The sequence below is a fragment of the Rattus rattus genome, chromosome 14, assembly GCF_011064425.1.
Source record: "Rattus rattus isolate New Zealand chromosome 14, Rrattus_CSIRO_v1, whole genome shotgun sequence".
NCBI lineage: Eukaryota > Metazoa > Chordata > Mammalia > Rodentia > Muridae > Rattus > Rattus rattus.
Window position 1 is genome coordinate 25309509 of NC_046167.1, and position 26200 is coordinate 25335708.

Here is a 26200-nt window from a genome sequence, read left to right on the forward strand (position 1 = left end):
AAATTATTTTTATTACTGAAATGAATAGTATTCTAATCATAGTGTGACTCTTTAAAACAAGCAAAATAGGTGACATTAGTTATTATACCCTCAGCATAAAAAGGGGAATAAAAGCAAAATCACATGTCAACAAGAGTGTTGCCTTTCAGAATGTTCTTGGATTCCATTCTGAAGGGACATACTCAATTCTAAAAGTATTCTAAAATCTCCACCACTCAACCCTGGGATAGAATGTATGGTTTGTGTCCGGTGAAAACGGATGTTTACTACCTACCCCTCATACATAAATCTCCATGCATAAATTACTTTAATTTTTTTTCTCCTTAGAAAATTTCATCAATCAGATAAAGAGCTAAAGCCATTTAAGAGGAAATCCAGGGCGTGACTAAGTAGCTCTTCGGCTTGTAAGCCACATTTGTTAAATGTTATAAAATGATGTTAAGGCTGAGAGTGGTGGCACAGTCCTTTAATCCCAGTACTCAGAAGATAGAGGGGCAGCCAATGTCAGTGAGTTTGAGGCCAGTCTGGTCTACATAGTGAATTCAAGGCCAGCCAGAGCTACATAGTGAGACCTTGTCTCCAAAGAAACAAACAATAAATAGAAAGAAAAATCAACGTAAATAAAGCCCTTACAAAACGCCAAAGATCTTTTAGCACAGAGCATCCTGGCTGTCTGAGGGACGTGTTTAGTTGCCAGAGGCATCTGCTCTAAGCTAACTCCCTCATTTACACTCTAAAGAAGTACACACTGCTCTTCTGAAGGTCCTGAGTTCAATTCCCAGCACCCACAAGGCAGTTCACAACTGTCAGGGGTCTTCTGGTGGACAGATGTACATGTAGACAAAGTACCCATGTGTGTGTGTGTGTGTGTGTGTGTGTGTAAATTAAAAAAAATCTTTAATAAAAAAGAAGTCTCCTTCTGAAAAAGAAACAAACAGACCCCCCCCCAAAAAAAACCCTGTCATAATGAAACCCAATTCTTTGTAAGGTAACAAAGGAAGAAAATTGTGGTTCAGCTGTCACAGATTGTCCTGCCTCCAAATGGACCAATCTTATATTTGTATTCTTATAAGAAAAAAATTAAATCATTATTTCTTTTCCATATTTATCAGGAAAATTTTAATAGTGCAAAAAATTAACAAAATATACGTTACCATCATGTTCATATTTAAATGCTAGACATTCACACCGCGTACAGGCTTGTATATACCAGAGGAAAGATAAACACTATAGGATTTCTCAGACCCAGGGAATCAAGTCATAGTTAACTGCAGCTACAGGAGTTTTAATAATTATACATCAGGAGTTGGTGAGGACGACACAACCCATCCTCTCTCCAAATACCCAGAGGCAGACGCTTAACAACAGCAAGTGCTAGGCAGTGAACAGTCAGCTAGACACACAAGACGAGGACCACAGGGCTGAAACAACACACAAGCCAGACAGAGTGATTTCATGACAGAGCTCTTGCCAAAGTCAACATTAGTCACTTTTTACAATTCCTGAAAATATCAAGGAGAGAGGGAAAAAAAAAAAAAACAATTTCCATGAGGGTAATCCAAGAAATTCACACACACAAAAGAAAAAAATCTCTGAAAACCTCATCAGTTTTAGAATCTAAGCAGCCACCAAATTCATAAAAACATAGGAGAAAAAATGGAAGAATGAACATTTTTCTGAGAACATATTATATTGGGGGGAGGATCATTATTTTGTTTTTTGTTTTTTAAGACAGATTTCATATAGCTCAGGCTTGAACTTGAATCCAAGCATGTCCTTGGTTTTCTTTTTTTTTTTTTAAGATTTATTTATTTATTATATATAAGTACACTGTAGCTGTTTTCAGACACATCAGAAGAGGGCATCAGATTCCATTACAGATGCTTTACAGATGGTTGTGAGCCACCATGTGGTTGCTGGGATTTGAACTCAGGACCTCTGGAAGAGCAGTCAGTGCTCTTAACCACTGAGCCATCTCTCCAGCGACCTTAGATTTCTAATCCCCCTGCCCCACTTCCCACATGCTGGGTTTATAACCTGCTCAGTTTATTCAGGAATGAAGTAGAATCCAGGGCCTTGTGCATGCTAAGCTAATCCTTAGCGCCGATTGCGTGGAAGTTTAAAGAATATATTAATCCTATCATGTTAGAGGAAATACTGTAATATTTGTAGCAGATTATACTAGGTGTTTTATCATACAATCAATAATAAAAAGGAACAACTTCACTTTTAAAACAAAACAAAATTCTCTTAGAAAAAATGCTCATTTAAATGTCATCTTGACTTAGCACAGGACACAGCCAAATACAAAATAACTCATGCTGAAATTGGCATCGTTAAAGGAAAAAAAACATAATTCCTATACCATCTCTGTTTTCAGTTTCTGCTTTAATTACAAGCGAACACACAAAGGGACGGAAATCACGTAACCTTACACAGTTTGTTGCTGCTGCTGCTTGGAATTCTCTGTGTCATTCTGTTTGAGATGGTGTTGTGCAGTTACTCCTTCTGGTCAAACACTAGGTTCCAAAGAATCAGGAAGCTAGTGAAATTTACAAAACACAGAAAGCCACAAGACAGACAGGCCCTCCCCCTGCAAAGTATAAAAGGTTGCTGGGAAGACAGTCCCAGAGAGCTTCCTGCAAATCTACACCCTGTCAACTGCCCTCCGTGTACAGTAACAGTTACTATGACAGTTGTAGTCTTAAACCCATGGTTGACTGACTTAGGTTTCCCTCACCATTGTGCCTGTCTTGACTCACTAAGTATCTATCACCAGAGTCATAGAAATCTATGATCATTGCATGTGTCCTACAAATCGCCTATTTCCTGCCCTATCACTCCTCCGTCAGTCACATTGATACTCCGGCCATGCACACACATTGTCAGACTACTGCTTTTACTTTTCCTGTAATTTAATGGGCTCAACAGCATGCATTTGTCAATCAAGAAACAGAAAAGGCAGGATGCAGGCCTCCTGCATGTTCAGCCTCCTTAGCCCTAATTCAGGAATTTTAATCTGAATATTGTATTCACTTACATTTAGCTTTATTGCTACATTATATTTATCACTGTATTTGTATCCTGTTGGTCTCCTGGTCTTGTTAAATTGTTACCAAAACCTGACTTACAGAGTTAGGGATAGATCTCAGTGGCAGAGCTCCTCTGCCTGTTACATGCACAGCTCCTAGCTTGATCCTCTATGCACACCACCCACACCTGCCCCCAGCAACTATACCACAGAGAGAAGGGAAGAGGAAATAGGGAAAGAGAAGGGAAAGGAAGGGGAGGGCAGAGAGGAGGGAAGAGACTGAAACAATTTACATTTCATAATTTTGCCTATGAAGGCACACAATTAGCAAATTCTTTTTTGCCATATTTAGAGAGCAGAAAGCCACCGCCACAATCTAAATTCAGAGCAGATTAAATCCCACTACGTTCTTAAGTCTTTTCTTTTCATTCTTCTCTTTTATGTTAATCAAATATTTGGATTCCATTTCCCTAAAGGTTGCTGAGTACACCAGTCTTCTCCACGCTAAAGATGACTTAGGCGTGGAAGGCATTTAACATTCTAGTACAAATCAGTAACTTCAGCAGGTTCCAGGAAGAGCAGCTTTTTGTCTTCCCACTTTTCATGCTATCATTCATTTCAACAGCAGGTATATATTTACTATTTTCAGTTATGTGTACATATGTTCATATCTGAGTGTATGTGCACCACATGTATGCAGGTGATTGTATTAGAGCCCCACTGTATGCTGCTACACTAGTACTGGGAACTGAACCCAGGTCCTCTGCAAGAATGGCCATTGCTCTTAACTTCTAAGTGATCTCTCATACCCCATAGCGCATATATATATATATATATATATATATATATATATAATATTAAACCCCCAAGGTTCTGGAAGTGTTAGGCATACCTCAAAGGACTTCTTTTGTGCTAGGATTCTTGCTCCATATCCCCTAGCTACCTTGGATGTTTCCATTGTCTCTGAACCATATTTCTTATGTAACGTAATACCTCTTATTAGAGTGAACAAATTCTAAATTAGTCAGTTTTAAATGTTCCTAGTTTAAGGCCTTTTAAATTTTTATCCCCAAAGTCACAATACTGGTCAACTGCTCTCTGGAAACAGAATTACTGATTTTTTTTTCCCCTCTCCAAATGTTTCCTGCTGATTCTGACACAGATGGGAAACCATGTAAAACAAACACCGCTTAGGTTTGTAAATTTCTTTCCCTGTAAAACTTGCTATGTATTGTATGTGGACTCTGTGATACCAAATATTTCTTAAATGACCCGACTGCCAATCAACACAGAACTAAAAGAAATCCACATGGCTATGTTAGAGTACTAATGCTTAACAGTTCAAGTTCAGAGTTTTTCCCCTGAATGGAAAAATTCTACTTTTTACTGTGGACCTTCTGTCTAAGGCTTTCCAGCATGCTTTCCTGCCTACTGGACACAACAGCCACGAAGGAATCTTTCAATTCTCGTTCTGAACTCATCTTTTAAACAAGTATGTATGTGGGTGGGTCAGTGCTTGAGAGTTCAGATGCCCAACAAGGTCAAAGGAGTGAGTCAGATCGCCTGCAGCGGGAGTCACAGATAGTTATGAACCTCATGGTATAGATGCTAGGAACTGAGCCACGATCCTCTGGAAGACCAGGATCATACTCTCTCAAGGGCCGTCTCCACACCTACTTCTTCTCCACAGTAGTATGCATTTTATTTTATTTTATTTTTTAAAAAAAAGGTGTATTTACTTTTATATGTATGGACATTTTATCTGCACGTATGTCAGTGTATCATATATACACTTTATACCCGTTTATACCAGAGGTGGGGGATGGATCCCCAGGAACTGGAGTTAACAGACAGTTAGTGGGTGCTAGGAGCCAAGTCTACTTTCTCCACAAGAGCAGCGACCGAGCCATCTTGAGCCTCTTATTGCATACTTCCAAATGACAGAATCGGAGCATCCTTAGACCTCAAACTGAGGCCTCTGAAGTGTTTCCAGGAACAGGCCAAGTAATTTCAAAATGGAAAATGCAAAGCAGTAAAGGAGACCACATAGACGCAGCATCCTTATTAGAGAGATTATAAACGCTGAGGCCTTATCTGCCCCTGAGAATCACGGCTGTGGTGTGTATTTTTAAACTGCATGAGACTGCAAAATTCTGCTGTCAGTTTGAGAAAAAAGTTTTTTTTACCATAAATTTAATTAAGCAAATGAGGCCACAAAAGCAAGTCCAGTAATTTGCTGAATTATATACATTAGCCTAACTTCTCTTTTCATTCTGCTTTGTATTAAGTGACCCACAAGGCTTCCATTTTGCCAGATCTGTCAGTCATGACTAGTCACCTCAGGAGTCCTGGACCCTCATGTGTGACCTAGTTCAGCAAAAGGTAATCATAATTTTTATTCAGCAACTTATTTTTCCCCCTCTTAAAGCTTAAAGCAGGCAGTAGAACACTGAGATCTCCTCAATTATCCCCGTTATAGAAGCAGGATGGTGGCTTTATTGTTATTTAAATGATCCCTGAATTTGTCTAAATTCAGGGAAATGTGTACACTTTAAGCCAATACTTCCTCTTATGAAGCAATGAGTATGTCAAAGTGGTTCTTGCAGAAGACTTCATGTTAACAAATTCTAATGGTGGGTCCCTAAGTTAATAACAGGCAGCTGGCTGCTGGGTGGGCAGTTTATCAGGATTACTAAGCACAATTAAATGCTACAAGGAATCTCATTTGAGACAACTAAAAAAATTAGAAGAACATGAGAGGGGAAAATGCAGCCACTTAGGATGGACCTCATTGGACGGTGATACATTTCTATAATAAGCGATCATTGTTATTTGGGGACTAATAATAGACACACTTGTGTGGCAGAAGGCTCGGCTTTGCGTCTCAAGCCTGGGACTGTGTGTATGGCTTTAATGCATTTTAAAAGACTTGATAAGCAATGCAAAGGAAGAGAATCATCAGCCATGGATAATGATAGGCTGTATTACTTAACTATTAGGGAAAAGATCAACCTTAAGGAAACTTCAGGTCTACTGTGAATACCCCTAGACATCATGAAAAAAAAAATCCTTAAACCCCAGCTCTATAAACTGTGAAAAAAAAAATTGGTGTGTGCAAAGGTGACCCGTGGTTTTACGGTGGCCGCAGCCCTCTTCCCTAACTCCTGGCCCTCTTCCTTTACAACTAGACGCCTACACATGCCAAGAAGGGCAGAGCTGCATAGACCAGAAGATGACTTATGAATTCACACTCACATTCACAGTACTCAGGGGATGTGCATCAAGAGTCAAGACCCTAAGGCACTCCAAGGGATCCGGGCATGTGCAGGAAGCATGTGGGGACTTCAGATGTGTGCACCAGGCTCTACTTAGAGATATGGGCTTATAGGAACAAGAAATGTCCCCTATTATACCCATATGGGACTGTCTAGAAAACATAATTAAGATGAGGAACTAAACCTCTAACCTTGATTATCATGGTTATCATCTTCTAAAGAGCTTCCATCGGTCTAAGTAAGAACTAACTAGTAGCTATCAGATAAAGTCGAGACACTGACAACTCCCCTACCCACTCAGTAGTGGTCTAACAGAAATCCTGGCACGTCATAAACTCTCTCTTCCGTAAGGAATCTTTGGTCACAATGTTTTATTATCACAGCAGCAGAGAAGCAAACAATACACCAGCAATTCTGCAATAGATCATCACATGAATTAATCCTATTGTTTGTTTGCTAGGAAGTAGCTATATATAAATATCCATATTTATATATAATAATAAATAAGTATATTTATAGGGTAAGCACACAAGAAATCTGAGAAAATGTCCAAATCGAATGGTTCTAATCATATCAAATAACCTATACATTCAGATTCATAATCTAAGACAGCCCATAACTCTGCCACTGTGATTAAATTATACACCGATTAAACTGACCCCCTTATTGAATTTGATGCTGGAGTCTGTGAACTACTTCAGTCAAATACAGACTCACACAGCCTTTCCTCCTGAATATAAAGAAAACAATGTCTACGAATACAAGATGCACATTTCAACCACAGGCTTCCACATTCTATACATGACAAGAAAATAGGTGAGGATCAGCAAAGCTGTGCACCTGGAAGGTGGTTTAGGAAATTACACTCCCGTTTATTTTAAATTACAATTCCAATTCTGTGTGTGAAGGAAAAAAATGTGTTCACATACATGGGCTTTTAGACACAACAGAGAATGACACATCTATCAGGAATATTTCCGGGCTTCTCCCTGAAATGGTTGTCCTTAGTTTTACTTGAGAGGGATGTTCCAGAAATCAGATGTAAACAGAACCCAGCCCTTCAAGACACTGTAAGTTACAGTAGACATCTGAGAACAGAAATTTCTCATACAAAGAGGTAGTGACATGGTACTAGCTACTACGTAAAGCATGAGTGCATTAAGCATTTCATAGATACGAGGGTGGACTGGAGGAGGTCGTGCTGGGTACTCGGAGCTTCCCCTTGTATTTTGAAGAATGTATAGAAATATTGAATGTGATGGCCACTACTAATTGTCAACTTGAGCGGATCTGTAATCACCTAGGAAACAAGTCCCCAAGATCAACTGAAGAGGGTTCTGATCATTAGTATTTGGCCTTGAACGAGATGGGGTAGTTATCTTAACTAGATTAAAGTGGGAAAACTCACCCTTTGTGAGTGTCACCATCTCATGGCTCCAGTCCTGAACTATAGGTTAGTGGGGTCCCATGTCCATTCCACCACAAGACTCAGGTGGCTCTGGGGGACAGGACACGGGAAGTTGACTGCGCTTACCCCACGGGTAGGTGTTAGACTGTAAGGAAGCCTCGGGACACTGTTCTAGGGGTGGAGAAGCACAGTCTGAGAGAGGGACACAGCCAGAGCTGGCTCAGGGGTCCACGGGCCTGCAAGGAGACCATGGAATTCTCAGGCTCTTGGGCATCCAGGAGCTGCTGGAATACCTAGGAAGAGCTGAGAACAGAGTGGGAGCCCTTAGGCTGGATCTAGGCTGGGGCCGAGGGGGAAAAGTGGATGAGTAAAACCACTTCTCAGAGTGGTCCTGAGATTAAATACCTTTTGCAGGGAGGAGTGTCTGGAAAGAAAAGGTGATTGGCTAAGCCTCCAGGCCTTTAGGTACCTCATTATAAATAGGATACGTCTTGAGCCTACTGACCTGTGGTCACATCCTCTACCTGTGGAGGGGTTTGGGGCGTTGCCCTTACGTGACTGATGGTCACAAATCTATGGACAGCTGTGGACTAATGACAGGCCTGGTTTCCTGGGAGTCAGGCCAAATGCCTACCATCCCTTTCAGGGTCACTGGGTTTTCAAACCTCCTCAACCGGGAACCAGGGTGCCTTTCACTGTCCCTCAGTGGACTGAATAAGAGAAGTGAGCTGAACACTAGTGTTCATCATTCTTTGTCTCCCAATTGTGGACGTAACCTGATCTCCTACCTTCCTCCCTGCCTCTGTGCCTTCCCCGCCATGGTGGACTGTACCACATACTGAGTCAAAATAGACCCTTCCTCCGTTAGAGTGCTTCTGGCTGATGCCTTTACATGATAACAAGAGCTTTAACTAAACACACCTGATTACACTCACCTCTGCTTCAGCTCACAGAATTAATAAACATGGGAGTTCTAGGAATGTAAGAGGATAGCAATGTGTCAAGCCAGTGCGAGACAGTGGTGGTCATTTGTTTGAAGAGACAGAGGGAACTGACAGCTGAACCTGTGGATATTTGCTGTTCTGAGTGAAATGATGTGCTGATCCAGATGTCATTGAACTACTCAACAGAGAAAGCATACAAATTCATGAACACACCCTAAAGCCTCCCGTGTGTGTGTGTGTCTGTGTCTGTGTGTGTGTGTGTGTGTGTGTGTGTGTGTGTGTGTGTGTGTGCAGGGGGGGGGGAGGGGAGCATGCCCTGTGTCTGTCACAGATTTAAGTCTCATGACTTCATGAGGGAGATGCTATTGTTTTGTCTCACTCTATAAATAAGGAGACTACGGGGCAGAGAGATTGCTCAGTGGCCTACCAGGATTTGGACTTGAATCTGCTGTATAATCTTAGCACTTGGTAATTACAAGACACAGCATTAGACTCCCTGAATTTCACCTTTTGATCTTGCACAGGTACAAGATCATTTTTTTATGCAATTGCTTATCTGAAATTGGTACCTCAAGGCTCAATACATGTACTCATAAAAACTCATTTATGGTGCTTTGATATTTTTTTAAATGTATTTTAAAAAATTCATCTTCCAGTGAGTTCACCTAGTAGTCTTTTCATGCACCTTTGAGTATTCTCAGAGTACACGACTCAAAGAGATGAAATTTTATGAGAATAAAATTTAAAAGTTGTTAATATGTCACATCCTACAACTCATTTTTTCACACAAAAAATACAGGATCACCTTACATCTGCTAGCTTGACCAACAATTAAGCCACTGGGGTGTCCCTGTCCCTTTCCTTAGAAGAAGAAGTTATTTAGAAACAAGCAGTATGCTTATAGTTTTGTATTGAATAAACTATTTGAGTAAATGGAACCATTCATGTGACTTTAAGAATACCTCTGAGGGGTTGGGTATTTAGCTCAGTGGTAGAGCACTTGCCTAGCAAGCGCAAGGCCCTGGGTTCGGTCCCCAGCTCCGAAAAAAAGAAAAAAGAAAAAAAAAAAAAGAATACCTCTGAACCAGGTGTCATGGCTCTCACCTATAATCCTAGCACCTAGGAGTCTGAGGCAGGAGAATTTCTGTGAGTGTCTATTATCCAAAGTGATTTTTTTCCTCAGAAGATAAAGAATATTGATGAAAATATCATATGTTTTCATTCCAGAAGTTCCATTTCCTACATGAATTCTAGAGAATAGCATAATAATTATTCCTGGAAACAAACTTGAAATTATCTCATGCTAGTAGTTTTAAGAGTAATCCTAATTGCATGGAGGAGGAGTTTAAAACTAAGAAAAAAAGTCAGAATCAGAAATTAGAAATCCTATATACTTAACATAGTCCTCAAGAAATGTAGTTATTTTTCTGACCTTGCAATCACAGAACCATCAATGGCAAAACTCACATTAGTCACTGTTAGATCCATAGGGACTTTATATGTCATAGCTTATTTCCAAACGTTAAAAAAATGGTATTAATTAAATGAGTGACTGGAATTCAATTCATTCAAGATTCATCTTGATATTATATTTTTATAATATTTATCATCTCCTAATTTTATTTACTTTAAAAGCATCACTTGTAACCTATAGTAAACCACTAAGATCCACAGTGAGATATGCCTACCATGACTTAAACTGAAGAAGTGACAGAAACACCAACATACTTCCCCATCTGAGAAGAGGCTATGTGGGCAAACTCTGGCTAATTCTAATTACATCTTCCTAGATTATGCTATAGTTACTTTTTAGTGTCTAATTTTAATATTTGGCTGAGAACTTCATACGTGAATACTGCATCTGCTTGACTTCCCCAGCTCCTACTACATACACCCTTCTTCCCAATTCATTACTACTTCTTCTTCTTCTTCTTCTTCTTCTTCTTCTTCTTCTTCTTCTTCTTCTTCTTCTTCTTCTTCTTCTTCTTCTTTTCTTCTTCTTCTTCTTCTTCCTCTTCTTCTTCTTCTTCTATTACTATTGTTATATGCATATGTAAATATGTACACAGGTATATACAACCTACTTAATTCATTTAGCATTGCTGGTAATGAATGCAGGGCTGATCACTTGGGGTTGGACAAACTATGTGGGAACTGATCCCCTGAAGCTCTTCATCTAGGGGTAGGACCTTCTTGACTATCCCCTGCTCAGCTTGTCATGTCAACTGGTATTGTCATTATGTTGGTTTGTTCAACCATAGCTTAAGATTTGTGGGTGCAATTTCCCTCTCATGTCTTGGGGCCACTATCTAGCAGCAGACATCCTCAGCCTCTGACCCTTATTTCCTCAACTTTCACCTGCATTTAAGGCTCACAGAAAACTTTACATACCTTGGAATATAGTATATTCCACATAGCAGTCAAATAGTCATAAGTCAAGGCCAAAATGGGCAAGGTTCTATAGTCTTCTAGAACCAAAGACAACCAATACCAAATGACAGAAAGGACAGGTAATATAAAGTGTTTTTTCTTTAAAAAATGCATGCTCCAAAATAGGTCATACAAGTTGTGTGTTGCAGTTGTGGCATTAAACAAAGGAGAAGCCTTCGCAGCAAATGCTGCAAATATTGTTAGAAAGAAGCTTCAGTAAATCTCCTGAACAAGCTCATTCCACCACTGTGTATCACTTCTCACTTGGCAGGTGTGCCCACAGAAGCAGGTTTCAACTATGTGTTTAAAAATGAAGTCATATAAAAAGAAGTGTATGTCAACTATTTTTTTTTGTAAGTTAGCCAAGATGAAACCAACCTCAAGAGCAAAAAGTTAAACAAAGGGTTAAACTCTTTGAAACTAGAACAGCAAGCGCTGTCACTGTGTTTTTAACATGATGACATCATCATTAAGCTGCTCAGCTCTGTGTGGCAGACCTAGGGTGTGGGAGTAGCCAAGGTTCCATAAAGGAAGGAAGCCACCATGATCAGAAAAAAGGTAGGCAGGGATGAGTTCCAGGACAACCGTGTGGGTTGCTCATGTGTGAGAAGTAAGAAAAGGGTATGAATAGAAATCTGTATAGAGACAGGATATCACATTGTAGCCCAGACTTTCTTGGAATTCACTATGTAGCCCCAGGCTGGGCTCAAACTCAATCCTTCTGCCTAAGCTTTCTGAGTGCTAGGATTTTAGGCAAGCCACTTTGCAGTGACTACTAACTCTTCTACGTCCAACATCATTTGGCCAATACTCAAACTTGAGGACGAAGGCACACTTCCCTCTGTGGGAAGACAGTGCTGAGATATGGCAGGGTTGGGACCCTCACGCTCTGCCTCTGAACGCTGTGCTAGAGCAATAGCCACAAACTGATCTGTGAAGAAGCAACCCACCCTGGTGGGTTCAGAGGCAGACAAGAACTAAGAACCACAGGAAATCCAGGACTCGCAGAAGGATAAGAAGGAAAGATGGGTATGTATAGAGGTCAGAAGAAAAAAAAAAAACTAAAAACTTGAGCAAGACGCAGCAGACACAGCACAACAGAGGCAGCCTTCTGCAGCCTTCTGCAGCCTTCTGCAGCCTCGCTGGGCTCTCTCTGTTCTCAGCATCTTCCGACATCTGTGGGCAGCGGCTTGCTGCCCTTTACTGTCGTGATTCTCTGAATCGCAAACACTGATACAATTCATCGAAAGCTTACTTGTATCTCAGATCTCTATCTCTGTTTTCTCACACAATGGACTCCTATCACCGTGGATGAAATAATCCAGAATGCTTTTGGTTTAGAGAGGTGTTACATGGCTGGGAAGAGAGGAATGCTTATGTGCCTAGTCCAAGAGACTCATTTCCTAGGGCACCTGCCAGTTATACGGCCTAACCCTGAGCTGATGATTGACTGGGGATATATATATATATGTAACAGGGCTGTTTAAAGGAGACACTGCTATCACTCAGTTGGGAAGGCTTCCTAACCTAGACCTCCTCAAGGTCCATTGTGATGTATCCCACACTGTTCACACCACCCCAACATCCTGTACAGGACAATGGTTCTCAACCTTCCCAATGCTGTGACCTTCTAATACAATTCCTGATGTTGTGGTGACCCCCAACCATAAAATTGCCTTCACTGCTACTCCGTAACTCTATTTTTACTACCGCTGTGGATCGTAATGAATCTGTACTTTCCAAGGGTCTTAGGTACCCCCTATGAGAGTGTCATTTGATTCCCAAAGGGGTAGTAACCCACAGGTTGAGAACTGATGCTATGGGCGAGTCCTACCACACTCTACTTCCTGACTAATGCTTGTGGCAACCATGTGGGGCTTTGAAAGATGCTGATCTAACACCTCACACGGACGTCTACTGTAACTGTGGTAGACATGTTCTAGCTAGAGAACGACTCAAAACTCGACTTAGTAAAAGCACTGTGGCAGCGATGTGTGTGTGTGTGTGTGTGTGTGTGTGTGTGTGTGTGTGTGTCCAGAATTCTGACAATAAAAAGTTAAAAACACAACTCCTTAAATGCTACTTTAAATTGTTTCCTCTGGGCACGTGATATTGCCTAGTTCAACCTCATGGATTCAGCTTGTGCAAAAGCGACGTTGAGAAAAAAGCGGCTTTGTAACATAAATTTTTAATTTAGGGCAACTGAGGTAAGCCAGAATCCACAACAATGGGAAAGCAATAATGCGCAAACGCAGATAACTGCTTAGAGTTTTGTTTGTGAGGGCAGATTCAAATTTCAGCATTGTTAGGTCTTCATGTTATTTTAAAGCCATAAGAGGTTGTTCCAGAAAGAAACCAGCTTCACCTTTTCATAACTTAACACCACTGCAACAGAATGGAAAACCTTGACAAAGGAAAGATAAATCCTAAAACCTTCACACCTACTGATATGGGAGGTCTGTGTTTTGTAGTCACCAAAAGTGACTTCTGAATAATATGAAGCGGGTGACATGTCTGAGGGCTGGCAAACCAGCTTTCTGTACAATGGCGAATGAAGTCACCATTCTTTCCCATATTTAGTCATTATGTTAGAACTTGTTTCTCTTCAACATACTCATTTTATTTTCTCAGGATCTATACCTTGTAGTGGAATTGCTAGACCATGTGACAGTTCTATTTCTAATTTTTGGGTCACCTTCGAACTGTCTCCCACAATCACTACAGAAACGTTCACTCCCACCAACACTGTGCAAGCACATTCCCTCTCAGAATTTCTTGAGATTTAATTTTTAAATCAACTAAATTTGTTACGGAAAAGCAAAATATTGTGAGATGGGTACAGGATGGCCATGCTCACACTCGAGCTCTGACTTGCGCCTAAAACGGAAACTAAGACACAGAATTGTTCCTGGTAAGACTTTTTGTTTCCCATTTTATTCCGAAGAATTTCGGACAAATATAAAACTCTCAGGACAATAGCCATAAATGGTTTGTCCACGTTGGTCACACATATATCTCATATGTGAAAAATTAATTTGGAATTGAGGGAAAAAAACCAAAAGTTATAAGATGTGTTTGAAGACCTTAAGGATAAAAGAATATAGCATAGCTGATTGGTCACCTTGTGAAACTTTATGACAATATTTTTTAAATCTCTTTATTTATACAAATTAAAAAGGGGGCTAAACGATGATAACACCTAGTTAATAATGGCAAAAGGAAACGCCAGTTGAATTCCCGGAAACAAATAGGTTTTTAGACTTCGAAACACCTTGGTAAGTGGGAAAGTGTGATGGCCACTTACGCTCCTGATGATCTGAAAACTTTAATGAACTGATTAAGAACAGGCAATACTCCAAAGAGCAGCAATCCTGTGTCTTCCAAAAAAAAATTAATTAAAATAATCCAATAGACTTTCAAAGAAAAATATCTCCATGAGGAGAGAGAATAGGAGTTTTAATTTTCAGGAGATGGTTTTGCTTGTTTTCAAAATTACAGATTACAACTCGCTGAAGCTACTGCGGTAGTTTCGTCATTTAAAATACAGAATGGTGCCATGAAACTGTGTTAGTTACGAAGATGCTTAGGGATGTTGCATGGGGGAGGCATCTGAAGAGGCCACAGAGCTCAATGATAAATGACCAGGCACAAAATCAGACTGTGACACGGGCACATGTAAGGAGACACACAAATACTCACAAGCTACACACATAAGCAAGAAGTAGATGGAGGCTGGATTGTCTTTTTATATGTCTTTAAGACATCCTAAGCCTGCTAGATAGCTAGATAATCAAATATAAGGAACCCACTTGTAGAAGCCACTGACTTAGAAAAAAAATCTTAATACCCAGGCAAGCAAAGATGCACACACAGCTAAGTTCAGTAAAAAAGACCCCAAGACTACAGAAAATAAGTACTCACCCCTTCTGACTTCTCCACCGTGTTGGCCAGCATCTCCTGCAGGGCCCGTACTGACAGGGACTGCTCCAGCACAAAGGTGCAGATGGACAGGTCCGGGGGGACATTCTAGGTGAGGAGAGAGAGAGAAAGCCATCAGGAGGACATCCTCCTCAAGCATGCAGCCTAGAGAATGTCTAAAAGCTTCCCTTCCTTCCCTTCCCTCCCCTCCTCTCCCTCCCCTCCCTCCTCTCCCCTCCCTCCCCTCCCCTCCCTTCCCTTCGTTTCCCTTCCCTTCGTTTCCCTTTCCACGGGTCACCTCTCACCATCTTCTTCCTATGTAGTATGCGTTGTGCTTTCTGTTCATAATCAATTCCTTACTGTGTGTCTATGAGTGTATGTGTGCATGTGTTTGTGTGTGTGCTGAATATTTTATGTATTTACATTTCAAATGTTATCTCCTTTCCAGGTTTCACCTCCGAAAATCCCCTAACCCATCCACCTCTCCCCCTGCTTCTATGAGGGGCTCCCTCCTGTCTACCCACTCCCTTCCACCTCCCTGCCCTGGCATTCCCTTACACTGGGGCAGCCTTCACAGGACCAAGGGTCTCTCCTCCCACTGATGCCCAACAAGGCCATCCTCTGCTACATATGGGGCTGGACACATGGGTCCTTCCATGTGTACTCTTTGGTTGGTGGTTTAATTACTGGGAGCTCTAGGGTGTCTGGTTGGTTGATATTGTTCTTCCTATGGGATTGCAAACTCCTTCAGCTCCTTCAGTCTTTCCTCTAACTCCTCCATTGGGGACCCCATTCTCAGTTCAATGGTTGGCTTCGAGCATCCACCTTTGTCTTTGTCAGGCTCTGGCAGAGCCTCTCAGGAGACAGCTATACCAGGCTCCTGTCAGCTTGTACTTCCTGCCATCCGCAATAGTGTCTGGGTTTGTTGACTATACGTGGGGTGGATCCCCAGGTGGAGCAGTCTCTGGATGGCCTTGCCTTCAGTCTCTAAACTATCTCTTCAGACCCATATACCTTTTCTTCATTAAGGCAGGGCCTCTCTTTGGTCTGAAGTTCTCAAGTAGTCTAACCTAGCTGACAGTGAGTCCAGAAATCCTCCTGTCTCTGCCTCCCCAGCACTGGGATTACAAGTGTGCACCACCATGTCTGGCTAATTTTTACTTGGGTCCATTTTAGGACCCAGGTTTCTCCAGCTCTCGCATATCCACTTCTAGCTTACCACACTGCCTAACAATTACAAAGATGTTAAAAAGACAAAAGTAACAGTTGCTCAAATTAATATGGAGTTATGCAAACAGAAAAAGTGAATTGATATAAAATATTCATTGACACTGGGTAAACATTTATATTCCTGTGGCTGGACTCATATTTTGCCTTCAACTTGGGTCATGGGGATTTGGCTCCTGTCTACACAGAAGTGTGTGTTGCATTCTCCCATTTATTTGTATTTAGGCCTATGTTAACTTCAACTGTTTCCAGAAAGTTAAACACATGTATGTAGAGATAGAGGGAGTTTTAGTTCTGGCTGTGGGTCTGTGTCTCATTTTGGTTTTCTGTTAGGAATCCTAGGTTCCCGTCATGAAGGCAAACAAGTTAGTTTAATTTTCATACCTCCTTCCAGTATGTTTCAAGCAACCTTCAGGGAAACATGGAGGTGATTCAAAATATGTTTTTAAAATGGATGCCATTTTTCAATCTTGATAGCTTGACAGCAAAGAGAAAAGAAGGGACTCGGATTTGAGTTCTGATGGGTGATCAGGCAAAAGCCATATGGAAGGATTCTCGGGCTTCCTATCTATGGACTGAAAGAACCCTCCTACTCCATAGAGTCACCAAGACTCAAGGATTTAAAAGCCTGCCATCTTCTAAGCTGAAAAGAGCTGCCAATAAAATACAATTTTATCTCTCCAACTTAAGAAAAGCCTCACAGAAGGCTCAGAATCTCAGAGGTGCAAATTAAGAGAGAAGCTGCTGGCCAGCCGAGACATAGAAAGATACCCACACGCTTTAAGACAGAGCAGATGGACTGTGTCTGAGGAGAGCTCTTGAGTGCTTGGCCACCCATCTGCTGAGCAGCTTCTGGCAAGGCACCATGGCCTCTGAGGGGGAGGGGGAGGTGGTCAGCTCCTCCCTACATTAGAGGGGCATCAAAGTGGTGCAGTACATTGCTGCTGCTAATGTACTGACTAGACAGAGACCTGGCAAGATTTCACCCACCAGCTGGTGAAAATCATCGTTCTGATGTTTATATGTTCCCTCGGTGGCAATATAACCCTGGGCTCATGACCAATGACCTTTGGTACACATTGTGAGAGGGAAATACTAGTCAGAATATACCAAAAAACACCTCACTTCATGGTTTCCTCTTTACGTGGCTTCAAAGCCTCAGTTATAATATTGCCAGTCTGGAGATACTCTTTCAAGGTTTGTGCTTCTCAATGGATGTTTGTCACTCCATCATACATCTTTTTTTAAGTCTATTTTTTTTTAATTTGTACGGGTAAGTGTATATGTTAATGTGTGTATGCCTGTTAGCATGCATGCTGATGTCTTTCCCCATCACTTTTCATATCATTTTTGAGACAGGATTTCTCTTTAATCCTGAAGCTCACAGACTACTGGCTCATGAGCTCTGTGATCCTGCCTAGGACCTGGATTTTAACGTGGGGATCTAGTCACCAGAACTCAGGCCTTCACACTTGCACATCAAAGACTTTGCCCGCTGAGCCACCTCCCCTGGCCCATTTTGGCCTGTTCTCTCCCCTCTACCCCTCTTTTCCACAGAACCTAATATGAGCACCTTGGCAAAACAACTGTTCCCGCGCCAATGAATTCTGCATGTCACCTCTCTGAAAGACAAGGGTAAACGTTCGCTAATTAATGAAGCTGGTACACCTGGGTATCCCCAGGCACTCAAATTGTTCAGAAAAGCTGGAGGCATTGAACTACGCTCACTGGACCACAACAGGGTCTAGGTAGGAGAGAGGCATTAGCAGGTTTAAATGAGGGATGATTAGCAGGACATTACCACCTCAAAGGCCACAGCTGTGCCGATTTAGCACTTAATTATGAAAATCTCTCATGAATTAGTGGTGGTTCAAAGGGTTTCTGCTCCTCAATATCCATGTTTATAGTACAATACCCAAGGACTTCGTGGTGCTACAGAATCATGTATCCAAGATACGACATCTTTCAATTCTAATAGTACTTAGGCAGCGCAAGCCACTTTTTAAAACTCTTTTTCAAAAACCAAAGACCAACTGTACCCATGCCAAACTTATGTGGGCTTGCATCAGGGTCACATTCCTTCCCACATGCCTCTTTGCCTTTAATGTCACACAGTGTATCACATCAACTGTTCACGTGCATCAGGAGTGGGAGTCATACCTGACTAGCATCCTTGAAATTGGGAAGAGCAACGTGCATGCACGCGCGTGCGCGCACACACAGGGGATGGGCATGTCACTCAGTTGAAGGAGTCCTTGCCTAGCATGCACAGAGTTCTGGGCTAACTGGCTTCAGGTGGTACCAAAACCCAAGTGTGGTAGCACAATCCTATAATCCCAGCACTGGGGTAGTGGAGGCAAAAGATTGAAGGTTCAAGGTTATCCTCAGCTACTTAGTGAGTTCCAAGTGATGCTGAGCTATGTAAGACCCTGTCCTACAAAACACAAAGAGTTATTTATGCATCAGGTCTCTTAAATTATCAAAGCTGCATGGATGCAGAACACCCAGGCACCCGTGCAGCTCCTGGTTTCTCACACTGTCAAGGCCAGCCCACTGCAAGCAGGGTGACGTCTATCCTATGAAATATATAGCAGTACCGACTTTTAAATGGCTTTTACTCATGTGCATATCTGTGTGAACATATTTTCTGTGTGTGCAGTTGCCCTTAGAAGCCAGAAGGTAGCACCAGATAGATCCCCTAGAGGTGGAATCATGAGCAGGTGTGACCCACTCCACCTACACCCTGGAAACTACTTGTAATATCACACAGTGGAACTCATGTTCTCTACAAGAGTAGTAAGCACTCTTAACCAATAAGCCATCTCACCATCTCTACCCTATTATTTATGATCTTAAATAGGAGGGCATTATACCAACCATTCAGACTCTAGGGATGGCCCACATACTTGCTGCATTTAAAACCCATAACTTCCAGTCATTTGCTTGCATATTGGAATAATGGTCTGAGAAGAAGCTCAAGGTAAATAAATCTATTACTAAAAAGTTATGGGGTCGATGAGATGGTTCAGTGGGTAAAGGCTCTTTCCCACCAATCCCTCAATGACCTGAATTCGATCCACCTGACCCTTATGGTAGAAGGATAAAATTGATCCTCAAAAGCTGTTCTCTGACCTTCACACCCATGCCATGAGAAGCACCCACACATATGCACACATAGATAGATAGATAGATAGATAGATAGATAGATAGATAGATAGATAGATAGATAGATAGATAATAGATAGATAGATGATAGACAGATGATAGATGATAGATAAATAGATAGACAGACAGACAGACAGGCAGATAGATGATAGATAAATGTTTTTGAAGTTTTCATGGTGGCACCCAAATCTCAGAATTTAGGACAGTTCAAGTAAAGACATAAAAATGAGTGAATACATGGAAAAGACACAAATTAAAATAAATAAATCTTTTTTAGAAAGGGATATTTTAGGAAGATAACTCTAGGGGATAGATACATGATGAATATGGCTCACGATTTTATATCTGTGTTTTGCATACATATGTATACATGTATATGTATATACTGTATATAGATATATACTATGTATTATGTATCTATCTATTTATATGTATGAATATATATGCAGTCATGCATATTTTTAAAGGTCTGATGGGGATACATTAAAGAAAGATTTATGAGGAATTCCTTTTTATGGCTGAGGGAGAAGGCTAGTATATCCACTGTCTAAAATAGAAAACTGAGTAAAGCAAACAAACAAATGTCCAACACTTGTCCATGAGGACACTTACATACAAAAATGTGAGACACATCCATAGCTTAGTTAGCTGCTGAACTGAGACATCTGTATTGTTCCTTCCTGGCATCCCCTACCCCTGCCTCTTGTACTCCTGTCCATACACATAGATGTACATACATACACACACACACACACACACACACACTCACACACACACACACACACACACACACACACACACACACACAACAAGTTCCTGCTCAATTGATAAGGAGCTTTGTTAAGAACATGGCACCAGCTAGGTTGTGAAGAGCAGAGGCCCTGACATCCTATTCAAGGAGCTACCACATCAGGCACAGTGTGACGGTGACAGGTATAGAAGGTCTCATATCTCATGGGCCTGACTCCACATATTCTCACTACAATTGCACATGTGAGACACACAGATGGCCCGCAGACTCAAAGACAGCCCGCAGTTACTACATGTGTACTCTCCTATCTGTAATTATGAGGTCCACCTACAGGGTGTGGGCTCCCACCTGCTCTAAAATGGCACATGTTCTCTGCGCCATTGATGCTTGACTCTAACCTACGCACAAACACTCACCTAGAAACTCTTCTTAGAATAAAAACAACTGTTTAAACTTTGACCAGGAACATTAATATCCACAAATTAATGATTTAATCCAGGAAATTCACTCAACAGTGAAAAGCTGCATATACAAATCTAGCCAGAACAGCTTTCAGCAGGGAGGTACCTGAATTTAAAATCGCTATATTTTCTAAAATGTACAGCTCTAACTCAAAATTTTGGCATAGGCAAAAAAAAAAAAAAAAAAAAGTAAAGTCTAATGAATACTGCAGTGATAAACTGATCAGGAAAACAAATCACTAACTTAGGCTTAGTGGCAAAGCACTTGAAAGCAGGTATTATTTTCTTACGAATATAGCTTTATCAATGGAAGACAAGGCTGGTCTAGACTTCAGTGGGATAACACTTGCTTCACATGGGTGGTTTGTCATCAAAAGTACAATTAAGTGAAGAAAAAGAGAGAAGAAAGGGAATAAAAAGATAAGTATATCAAAAAAGAAATGGAACTGAATCTATACACAGTCAGGTAACACCACACACACACACACACACACACACACACTCACATTCACATACATACACACACTCACACACGAATCTACCTTTCCTAACAAAGAAAACCAAGATCAACACACAAAATTCAACTTTCTTTCTATGTTTATGTGTAGATCTGTCTGTGGTGGGCAGTGGTGGTTCTCACCCTTCCGAATGCTGAGACCCTTTAATACCATTCCTCATGTGGTGATGCCCAACCACAAAACTACTCCATTGCTACTTTATAACTATAATTTTGTCGTTACACATTTTAATGTAAATATCTGATATTCTCAATACCTTATACATGATACCAAAGGGGTCAAGACCCACAAGTTGAGAACAACTGCCTTAGAGGCCAGACAATAAGGCCAGATCCCCCACAGCTGGAGTTCAAGGCAATTGTGGGCTGACCAACATGAGTGCTAGGAACTGAACTCTGGTCCTCTGTGGAACAGCAACACACTCACTTAATTTAACTGCTGAGCCATCTCCCCAGAACCACAAAACTCAACTTTTATACCAGTAATATAAATGGAACTTGGAACAAAACATTATTCACAACAACATAGGTGAGAAATAAATATATTTTAAAAATAACCACTGACTTAAAGATTTGCATGTACCCGAGCTTAAGCTTTTGTATGTTTCATTTGCCCACCAGGTTAAAAGTCAGAACATCCAGGTGACTATCACAGACCATATGCCTTGGAAGTATCTGGCCATTAGCAGTATTATTCTGATATAGGCTTGTCTGGTCAAATGCATGTCAACAGATATCAAAAGGCTGTTTGACTTGATCCGCTCGGTAATGAAAGGGTTTCTGTTGTAGGTGAGATGTATCAATATATGAAAATCCTTGTTTCCACTTCCATTCGCTTTAAGACATCAGCCATTGTAGGGGAGGCATTGGACACAAGGACTTGACAAAACCACAAGAATGCTCTAAATTTAGATTGTGCCTGCTATTATGGCTTGAGCAAAGTTTAAATGGAATTCCCCCAGCCCAACACACCAAAGATTCATGTGCTGAGGCACGGTATTAATGGGAAAGAAAGCAGAATTCAACAAACATCAGGACAGAAAAGGTAATATGGGAACGAGGCATTAATCCAGAACTTGACACCTAACGGCTGCTAAGATGTGAGTACTACTGACTGAACCAGGGGATCATGGAAGACAATGATGTGAGTGTGGAAGGCCATGGTCATTATGTTGAGAACATGCTAAGCTTCAGAATAAGCCAGCCTTCACGGGAAAACATCAGACATGCCGAAGTGATACCTATCTGGTCAAGGAGGAGATGAGATTGCCTCCCACAATGGGATGCCAGCACGCTAGGTAATGCTACGTATAGAGTAACAGCTACTGTGGGACCCTGTCCTCAGCAGGGTCATGCTGCTTACGGCCATCTTGAAACAGAGGAGCTGTGACGTCAACAGGAACACTCTCAAGTTCTGTCTTGGCATCCTTCTTGGGCGACAGGGATCGGGGTAGTGCTGTCATGAGACCTCATGTGTGACTCCAGTCATTCACTCCTTCCTTCTTGCCTTTTCCCAGCTCATGTAATCTTTCTCTAACTGTGTGGTCTTGGAAGTACTAGAGCATATGAAGGGGAAAGTTGACTGGGGACGAGAGACTTCGGGGATTCAGCTTCTGTGAGTCATCACTCATGATAGCTAGCAGGTTAGGAAGCACAACTATCCAAGTCACCCATATTCCCGCCAGCAACTCCATTTAAACCCAGAGGGTCAGTACTCTAGACTTCGATGTGTGCTGATCTGTTTTAAGTGTTACCTTGCCACAACCCAAAGCCACTTTGGAAAATGGCCTTAATTGAGGGATTCTCCACAGCCTACGGGCATGTCTGTGAGGGACCGTCTCGATAGCCGAGTTGTCGGGAAGAGCCAGCCCATTGTGGACAGCTCCATTCTCTTGCCTGGTGGTCCAGAATTGTATAAAAAATAAAGAAAGGAGTAGGGATCCATTCTCTTCTCTCTGCTCTGGACTATGAGTCAGGTGTGATTAGTTGCTTGACTACCCATCAATGATGGACTGTCACCTGGCTTTATAAGCTGAATAACCCTCCCCCCAACCCCCTTATTCTGCTTTTAACCAGCTGTTTTATCACAACATCAAGCAGAACTGGATTGGGTAGAACCGTTTCTCGGATCTGTCATCCCTTCTCTGTATGAAGTGAGTAAGAAGAGAGTCGCCAGGAAAAGTCAGGCAGTGTTTACCGCCTGAGACCCTGCAAAACAAAAACTTATGAGACAGAAGGTGTTTGGGGTGAAAGAGAAGGAAGAGTTGACATTAGGAGAGTCGTGAAGAGGGTGGGTAGTGAAGTGACCCAACGATGATTTAAAAAAGAAAAACGTAGGTCCTGAAGAGACAGCTGTCTCAGTCAGCAAGCAACTGTCACACAGGTGTATGCACCTTTGGATCTGTTGCTCGACTAATTAAGGCAGAAGTCTGCCATTGTCTGGACAGCCTTCTGAGATTGGCACAAAATAGCAGACTCCCTTCGCCAGCAGGGCTTCTCCTCTTACCTTGTCTGGAGAGCTCAATCCCCAACCCCCATACACCTCTACCTGCAGAATGGCAAGTAGCCTTGGTTAGATTACAGGTTCAGCTTCCTTTATCCTGATAAGGACCCATTCAGCAAGCGACTGAGATCCCTGGAGTGTCTCCCCACAGGATGAGGTATCCTGGCCTCCCCACGTGGATGAGGTATCTCAGTACCCGAGCCTTCAGCCAAGGACCTTTGGCCACCCTGGATATTCATGCTCCCTCCTCCCTCTATAACCCTCCATTCACCCCAAGTAAAGTTGATCTTTCTCCCTGAAGCTGATTCTGGTATGCTATATCTGTCATACTCCCAGGCTGTACAAAACCCTCAAACTCTGTTTATCCATTCTGTTCCCTTTGTCCTGCAAGACCAGTAGACAACAACCACGGGAGAAGGGAGACACACAGGGTCTCTGAACCCATATCACAGAGCTAGGCAATACACCGAGTGTCTGTAATCCCAGACGTGGGTGGGTAGAGACCAGAGTTCACTGGAACTTGATGAGCTCCAGGCTCAGTGAGGAGACCCTGGAGCAGAGAGTTACCAGAGGAAGACATCTGACTGCAGCCACTGGCCTCCACACAATGTGCATGTGCACCCTCATGCTCACAGACTCGTGCACACAAGGAAGATGAAGCAGGAAAATGTGGTAGGTGGGTAGCTGATCGCAGGAAAAGAGGTGCACCCCATTTTCAAAGGCTCCAATCCAAGCGTAAGCCCAAGAAGGGTGAAGAAGCCAGAGACTGTGAGTCTGATGACTAAGATATCACCAAGCATAGTTAGGGAGAAGTTTAGTAGAAGTGAAATGAAACGATTCTATTTCAGAAGTTCCAGCAAAGATGGGATTTTCTGTACCACAGCGATGAAAGAAGGGAAGGAGAACATAAGAAACTACCACCTTCAGTGGTACGAAAGACGTTAACACCAGGACAAATGAGAGGGCTCAGTGGTCAAGGCACTTCCCACCAGTCCTGACAATCTCAGTTCAGTGCCTGGGAAACACGTAGTTTGAGGAGAGAAATGGGCTGGAGAGATGGCTCAGTGGTTAAGAGCACTGACTGCTCTTTCAGAGGTCCTGAGTTCAATTCCCATCAATCACATGGTGGCTCACATGTTCATTCAACCTCACTTTCTGGAGAAGCTGACTTCTGTAATGGGATCCGAGGCCCTCTTCGGGTGTGTCTGAAGACAGCCATGGTGTACTCATATACATTAAATAAATAAATCTGAAGAAGAGGAGGAGGAAGAGGAGGAGGAGGAGGAAGAGGAGGAGGAAGAGGAGGAGGAGGAAGAGGAGGAGGAGGAAGAGGAAGAGGAGGAAGAGGAGGAGGAGGAGGAGGAGGAGGAGGAGGAGGAGGAGGACCAACCCAAACAAGATGTCCTCTGGCCTCTGCATGTGCATCATTCACACCCATAAACAAATAAGTATATGGACAATTTTTTAAAGAAAGCTAGTAATATCCACCTCCGTTATGGTAGCTTTCCTTCTGAATTCCCCGAGCTAAGCCCAGTTTATGTTCAGTTTATCCATATTGCACCCCGGTTTGTTTATCTATCTGTGGTTGATGATATGAGGATGAAGCACGTGTCTGGGGCCTGATAAAACACCTGTTCGTTTAACCTCACTTTCTGGAGACGCTGACTTCGATTTCTCCATTAGCCAGTACCAGGCCACGGAGAGGAAAGAGGAGCAGCCCGGGAGATGTGCTAGCAAAGAGATGAACCACCTGCCTCTCTGGCCAACGGAGGAAGATCAGCACCCCCTGGAGCATCCTGCTGCTTGGTCCATCTCAGTGTCATACAGCTCCAACCCTGAGAAGCTTACACTGCTCCTGTGGAAACCACCCATACCCGATCAACTAACGACACATTTTCACAGCACGGGTGGCCCCACAGAGCCGCCTCAGAAGTGGAAAGCATATACGTTCTGCTTTAGCAATGTCAAACTTGAACATGCTCTAAGAAGATATTTGAAAGCTTCTTTTGCCTCTTAAGTACAGTTAGTTTTCTGAGCTGTGAAACCAAGACCCGTGAGAGTGACTGGCCTCCAGAAAAAAAAAAAAAAACCCAAAAAAAAAACCACATCAAAACACGGGGCCTCTTTTTTGCTGAGTAGTCACCTTTCCAAATGAAATTTTAGCTATTAAGCTCTGCGTGCCATCTCTCAAAATAACTGAGAATTATATTTGCAGTAGGGCACAGTGATCTGGTCCAGACACTCCTGGAAATCTGGTAGACAGCCAGAAAAGAGAAAAAAAATAAGTAAATGAAAGAAGAGGAAAGAGGGAAGGTGAAGGGGAGGAGGGAGAGAAGAGAGAGGAAGAGAAAAAGGAAAGAGATGGGGGAAGAGGAGGGGAAGTGGGGGAAAGGAAAAATAACAATTTCCTACCATGATATTACCCAGTTTATATTGTTCCCCAAAGGACTTCGGGTTCTCTCTTCCACCAATAAAGGTCGCAAAGAGGCACAGAAATACTTTCTCAAGGATGGTACATGTTACATAACACGTCATCTAGGTGCTCAAACACTTGGTTCCCAGGAGAAGCT

At 42.1% G+C, this 26200-nt stretch overlaps 1 protein-coding gene across 1 annotated transcript in view; it reads right to left on the minus strand.

Annotated features, from left to right (window-relative positions):
* The window catches only part of Ryr2 (ryanodine receptor 2), a 393422-nt gene that overhangs the window by 348422 nt on the left and 18800 nt on the right, over positions 1 to 26200 (minus strand). Inside the window, exon 3 of the mRNA XM_032885202.1 lies at positions 15010 to 15114. Within this exon, the coding sequence (XP_032741093.1) occupies positions 15010 to 15114 (105 nt within the window). The remainder of the gene's footprint in view (positions 1 to 15009; positions 15115 to 26200) is intronic.